Source organism: Gavialis gangeticus, unplaced genomic scaffold (assembly GCF_001723915.1).
Source record: "Gavialis gangeticus isolate Ggan-Ray unplaced genomic scaffold, GavGan_comp1, whole genome shotgun sequence".
Classification (NCBI taxonomy): domain Eukaryota; kingdom Metazoa; phylum Chordata; order Crocodylia; family Gavialidae; genus Gavialis; species Gavialis gangeticus.
In genome coordinates this window covers 172821955-172828988 of record NW_017729022.1, presented here as the reverse complement: position 1 = coordinate 172828988, position 7034 = coordinate 172821955, and the positions used below count along the sequence as shown (strand labels likewise).

Genomic DNA, 7034 nt, shown 5'->3' with positions numbered 1-7034 from the left:
CCCCCCCTGCAGCCTCTGCCCCCTGTGGCTTCTGCCTCCCTGCAGCTTCTGTCCCCCCAGGCCCTGTTTCCCCCGCCCCATGCTGCTTGCTATCAGACACAGCTCCATCTCCATTCCCCCTAGGCACGGAGCAAAAGGAAGATCCAGCCTCTGCCTAGCCATGAACCAGAGTCCTGGAGTGGTGGGGATGGGGGAGAGGGTTGGCAGGCTGCTGCTGGGGCTCTGACTCTGGCCCCAACCCAGGAGCCACAGCAGCCATCTGACCCTCCCTTCCACCTTATACTCAAATCCAAGATGAGGAGATTTTTGCCCCCATATTGAATGGAGGGAAAAACCTTGTCTTGGATTTGAGTAAATGCAGTATTAAGTATGAATACAGAAATTATACAAAATTAAAACAGGACAATTTTGCCCTGTTACTCTAATTAGAAGCAATTTTTGAGTCAGCCTCTGTATCCAGCACTTACCAGTTCCCTCCACTAGTTCTTCCAGATCACTAGCCCTTACAGCTGGAGTTAGGACTTTCCCCCCTAAGGCATGGGGATTTCCTAGACATTCTTTCTCCTCAAAAGCCATTCTTAAATACTATCTCCCTGTCTTTATTTCTCTATTCAATTATCTGGGAGCATATTCATTATGCAGATGTTTACTTTCCATGGATAACCATCTGTCTGAAAAGTTAGATTTCTTCCTATTCAAAATTATATTTCAGGAAGACAGCACAATTATTATAAACCCTTAATCAGATTTCCCTTAGCTGTCTTTATTCAAGAGGGTAAGAGGAACCCTCTCAGTATAAGATTTCCTTTTGGAAAGCACTTTAGTCTTTGTCTGAGGAAACTGAGGCGTATCCCTCTGACATCTATTGAAGCTATTGTTTGATGTGAATACTTATTTCAGAGACTGGCTTCTTCCCTGCAAGCCAGGGTCTCTCTGAGGTGCAAATAGCTCCTGTTTGGTGAGGAATATTTCATAGGCGTTAAGGCTGGAAGGGACCTTGTAAGATCATCAGGTCCAGCCAATTGATAAACCAAGTGTCAGAAATCAACTCACTGCCTGTCTTAAGTCAAAATATTCAAATACTAAAATGCATTCATTAAAACATGGTTCATACAAACAAAAATGTTAATACTGGACACAGCTTAACATCAGCCATAAATGGAGAAGCAACACAACAGGAATAAATCCAATTCAGGGAAATATCTGTGTGTGGTAAATAATGCCCCCTAAAATTATTGACTGCATATAGGGGTACCCATGACACATTTTTAAAGCACTTCTTGTAATTGGTCCCATCCTAATTAGATTTGTAGTCACATGCATACACAGTCATCTCCACAAAAACAAAAAAGATCAACCGTACTTTCCTCCAAGTGTGACCGTAAACATTTAGCATGTTAGAGTAACATTTTGTCTTGTGCACTAAACATAATGTTGTGCTTGTCAGGCACCTATTATTGTCACACTCTGGGTATTACCCTCTGCTAAAATGGTGTTGAAAATACTAATGGCTTTCCCTTTTTTAGAGTCACCAGAAAGAAAACACATTCACAGCTCCACTTCATTAAGCTTTCTGAGAATTACACTGTCACTCTAAACTCTGGATAATACAGTGCTCCGTTTCACTCTTCATTGCTACTGAGCTTTTGCAGAAAATATGGAAATAACTAATACTCTTGTTCCTATCTAAGGCTTTCCTAATTACCTCCCTCATTACAATACTATTCTTCACAATATTATAAGGCATTGATTCTCTACAGTTATATGTAACCTCTGGTGACAAGAAGATCGTGACAGACAAAAGTCACGTCTATCTTTTAAAAATGTTATGTGGATATAGTCCTATTGAAAGTGCCAAACTGACAGCTGTGGAAACCAAAGACCACTGCTCATCTTCATAACAGATAAGGACAGTAGCATAACTAGGGAGTGGTGACCAATTAGAGTGCCAACTTTGGCGGGTGTGGGGACATGGGGAAAGAATGGGTGGCTCCAGCAGAGGGAATGGGATTAGAGGAGATGCATTGCAACACATCCCATTCCTACCATGTTGGGATGGAGGAGGCAGCTCTGCATCCTCTACCAGCTTTACACTAATGACAACTCCCTTCCAAAAGGTAAATTTTCCCCTGGACAGGTATCGTCAGAATCTGGACCTCCTGTGCTGCCAAAGAAGCATAAAGCAGCTAAAGGTGATCAGAGAATCTTGCCATTCACACAGATAAAAGAAATATGAACTTCCTTCCTATTGAACTCTATCAATATATAACAAATCCAACCAAAGGGCTATTTTCCTGGACAGGGATGGTGGGTGCATGCCCAGCACCACTAAGCTCTTTGGGACAGGTACTCTCCACAAATTCAAAATGGAAGAAGTGCCAGCACCATGGTTGGCTTCAGTTTCAGTTTCTAGCCTGTCTCTTTTCCTAGTTCTCTTTGTGCTGTAGCATTTGTGCTTCAATATTTAATAGGAATGTTTCACTAACTTAGAAAATAGACTTCTATTGAAAATACCAGACTATATTCCTTTCCCCCCTAAAATTTAATGAAAATATATCTTTTAGTGTTGGATGTTATTTAAAAAAATTAAACTACAAACTGAGAGGAAAAATCGTGTCTCATCAACTCATCCAAGTAATCTCCTGAGTGAAAGAAAGCTGCCCTTCATTTCTACTGCTGCGTTTTCATTGCCTGATGCCTATGTATGCATGTTGACTCAGAAAATGAAGATGACTATGGAACAAAACTTAAAAGGCAGACTTACCTCCAAAAGTGATAGAAAAGCAGTGGGACATTCAGCCCCAAGGTGAGCCATTCCTGAGCACACAAAAACATTATACAGAAAAGGCTGTGGATGGAATATTCAGGTAGCACCAGCTGCAGAAACAGAAAGAACAACTTGTCAGAAAAAACACTTCAGTGATTTTAATTGTTTAAAACAGTTTTTCAGTAAGCAAACTATATCTGTAAGTCTGCTGTGTGTATAAGACTCCCTTGGGTCCAACTTGGTTGACAGAGAAAACAGTCAAGAGTAACGAGTACCGGGTGGAGTGCCAGGCTCTCCTGAGTTTTAATCCTGGCTCTATACCAGTGACTTACTGAGAAGCCATGGGAACATCATTTATCCTATTAGTGCACTAGTTTCTTTTGTCTGAAATGGAATTATAATACTTACCTACCTCACAGGGCATTATGATAGGAGTTATTCAAGTCCCAAGTATGATTACAGAGCTGTTTAAAAAGGGAAAATAGAGATCTGGTATAATATGTGGAACAGCATCCTTGAAAAGCCAGAAGGTTGTTTCCCACAATTTTAAGTTGTTACATACGCCCCAAAAGGAAGGGAGCTTCAGGCAATTTGAGCCAAAATTTGATCGAAAGGGATCCTTGAAAATCCTCCTCTTTGGCAAGGCACAGCTCCCAGCACATCATGGACCTAAAAAGTGGGTCATTCTCCTTAAGAAAAGAACAGGAGAAGGCGGAAAAAGGAAAGGAAATGAAGTGACATCATTGAGAGTACCTTTATTTACCAAAGCTCTTTTTTTTTTTTTTTTTTACAGTTTTTGTACTTGCCTTGTGTACATGAGCACTCTCATCATCAATGATGGTACTGAATTAATGACAACAGCAACAGAAGATTTAAGTGAAAACAGGCTAGCGTAGACAACACTTACCTTTGCTGACTTCTCCATTTCTCAGCTGTAATCTAACTATTATTTGTTTCTGGTGGTCTTTCTGTAATTCTGTATTTGTAATCCCCACTTAAGCCATGACAGCTCATTTGTCAACATCAGTCATTTCTCAAAATCTAGCCAAATCTACAGGCAAGTGAGCTTTGCCCTCTGTTGTGTCTCTGAGCCCCCTCAGCTAAGGTCAGGCTCCACCACAAGAAGCACTTGGAGTTCTTCTATTATAAATTCACTAGTGCCTGTCAAACAGCCAATCTTCAAATTGCTTTTTCTGAAGATAATAGAGAACTTGTTACATTTCTTACTAAATAGTTATATTGCAGGATTATCATGAATCCCATTTTCAGTTCCTTTATAAATCTTTCCATCTCGCACAGAACTTATTTATTTGTAACTTTTATTTGCCATTGCTACTTCTTTTCCAGTAATTAACACATTTAGAGGCATCTTACTCTGAACCTGTATTTTCAGTTTTAGCTCCTTCAGAGCAATGTATCTTATGTGGATGACACATCATGGCACAATTATATGGTTTGGATTCCAGATTCAGGTTATTTATCACTGCTGGGGGTTTTTTTCTTCTTTTTCTGAATGTGATTTATAGTATAGCTGCAACCTTTCCAGCCAGAATGATTCATCACCGTCACAAACTGCAGATAAAAAGTTCTTAATCCATCTAGCTAAACACCCCAGAATTTAAAGTGTGTTACATTAGTAATCCAGTACAATAAACCTGATCTCTATAGCCTTTTGTGGTGGTTATATATGAATGGGATCCTGGTAAAATATATGCAGCTGAGGTCAGTTGACCTCATTGACATCACTGGGGACATACAGGCGTAAGTGGAAACTAAGTGGCTTTTTACTTAGCAGGAGATCGTGATTGCCAGGGCTGGTAACAGTGCAAGCTTTTGCCATGACTCAGATAATGTGAAGAATGTGGGAGTTACCTGTATTACTTTTATGAACATTTTGTGTACCTCTACATATTCAGTTGCTGTTATACTGTTTGCTACTTCAGTTGAAAGAACTCACTCCTACTCTAAAGAAAAACAGGTAATGGATTTAGATAAGCATCACTGATATCTTTTGAGATAAGTTCAAACATAAGGAGTTGAGGAGAAAACTGGCACAGTAAAAGCAATTGGTTGGAACAGCTGGTGCTGGGTCAGCCTGCATGGTAGCCAGGAGATGTAGCAGTCCATGAATCCTGCCTGCTTATATTTATCCAGGGAAAGAATCTGAAAGAATGTCTGAAAAAAAGGTTACAACTTATAGAACTAGAGCCAAAGCTGAAGAACAATTTCTACAGAAGAGAGGGGAGGAAAATGTATTACCATATTACTTCAAATTTAAGAGACACAATTTAAAACCAAATATTTCTTCTAAAAATGGCCTGCATCTAAAATTCAAGTAAAACAAGTAAAAGAGTCAAAGCAACTCAATATTCAGGTAGCAAAAGAAAAAAAGGGAATAAATAATAAGATAAATATAATAATATTAAATACAATATTAGACTAATATAATAATGATAATAACATATATTTGATGCTTGAATTACAAACACCAGCAAAGTTTGTGAATGCCAGAAGGTGTATAAATAGGGGTGACTGCTGGGTCTCAAATCAACCATGATATACAGTCAGCCATTTTAAAACAAATAGGAATCATAGGTCCTTGACAGTGATGTAGAGCTTCTTTTAAACTAAAAGTTGTGGAATTTGCAGAAACAAATGAAGATAAAGTAGATGGAAGGAAGAGTCATATTAGTGAAACTCATGTCAGGAAACTATTTGCTTTCAGAATGCAAAAAAACAAATGAAGGATTCAGCAAACCCAAATATGAATGATTCCCAGAAATCCAGAAAAGTGCCAGAGATTTTCTAATTAAACAATGTAGTGCAGGGTGGCACCTTAGATACTGATTGACTGAGAGGCATTAAGTTTTGTACTGACTGACAAAGCAGGCTGTTGCCCAGAAAAGCTCATGCCTCTCTGAACTAGTTAGTCTCTAAGGTGCCACTCTAGCCTGCCTTCCTCATGACTTGACCAGTGAGGGTCAACCTTTTTGGTAGGTGTGTCATAAATTAGCCCTGCCTTTACCTGGAGTGTTACTCCAATCCCCTTCCCCTGCCCGATCTGCTGGTTTGCTTTCTGCTCCCTGTTCTGTGCTCCCAGTCCAAACTGCTGCGCTGCTTTCTTCTCCCTGCCCTTTCTGCTTTTGTGCTGCTCCTCCCCGCTCCAATCTGCTGTGTGCCACACACACAGACTGCCTCTGTCACTAGTGGCATGTGTGCCACAGGTTGACCACCCCTGCTAACATGGTTAACTACTTTCTAACTAAACAATAACATTCTGGCCTTCCTGTCCATTAAGAAGTGATTTGTGCCAAAACCTGTGAAGTGGCACCCATAGCTGGCATGCCACATTCACAGTGTAAAGCAAGTTTGGGTTGGATGGAGAAGCGTATGAAGCAGCAAAGCTTTTTGTTATGCTGGTGAATCTTTGGGTGTCAGAAGCTTCCTGAAGAATGTGGAAAAAAAGCTTTTATAGGTTCAGCATTTCCTGATGTTCCATCTTACCAAACAGCACCAGCTTAGACAAATCGGAAATACTGAGCAGACCCCCACATTTTTTGACATTCTGAGCAACTTGTTGGGACCCAGATGCTTTCAGGCCTGGGTCGGACCTCTGTGCTTAGGTTAAGCTGCATGCTTAGCTTGAATTGTAGTTGAGACTTGCACTGGGATAAAAGGAGAACATGGGCTGGCAGTGTCGGGATGCAATCAGGAAGGCCAACCATACCTTGTCATGCATCCATAGATGCATCTCTAACAGATCCAAGGAGGTGATCCTCCCCCTCTCTGCGGCACTGGTCAGGCCGCAGCTGGAGTACTGCATCCAGTTCTGGGCGCCGCACTTCAAGAGGGATGTGGACAACATGGAGAGGGTCCAGAGAAGGGCCACTCGCATGATCAGGGGTCAGCAGGGCAGGCCCTACGAGAAGAGGCTACGGGACCTGAACCTGTTCAACCTCCACAACAGAAGACTGAGGGGGGATCTAGTGGCCTGTTACAAACTAGTCAGGGGGGACGAGCAGGCAATGGGAGAGTCTCTGTTCTGCCCAGGCCCCTACTTTGCCCAGCCCCCCAGGGAGCCACGTGACCAGAGCCATGTGAACAGGCTGCCCAAACAGGTGTGCTGTCTGCCGGCACGTGAGTTAGCGCAGAGTTCGCGCAAGAGGGGGCGCAGGAGGGCCCAAGACCCTGCCTGCGAACCCACCAGGGTAGTCAGTCCCAGTCGTAGCCAGCCTACCAGAGGCATGACATGGATGGGCACGCGCCG

General features: G+C 41.9%; 1 protein-coding gene across 2 annotated transcripts in view; it reads right to left on the bottom strand.

The window, feature by feature from the left end:
• Window positions 1–7034, bottom strand: part of CNIH3 (cornichon family AMPA receptor auxiliary protein 3) — a 194658-nt gene that overhangs the window by 10476 nt on the left and 177148 nt on the right. For both annotated transcript variants that reach the window (XM_019516518.1, XM_019516519.1), the window contains one exon: window positions 2765–2877. In XM_019516518.1, coding sequence (XP_019372063.1) covers window positions 2765–2877 — 113 coding nt within the window. The remainder of the gene's footprint in view (window positions 1–2764; window positions 2878–7034) is intronic.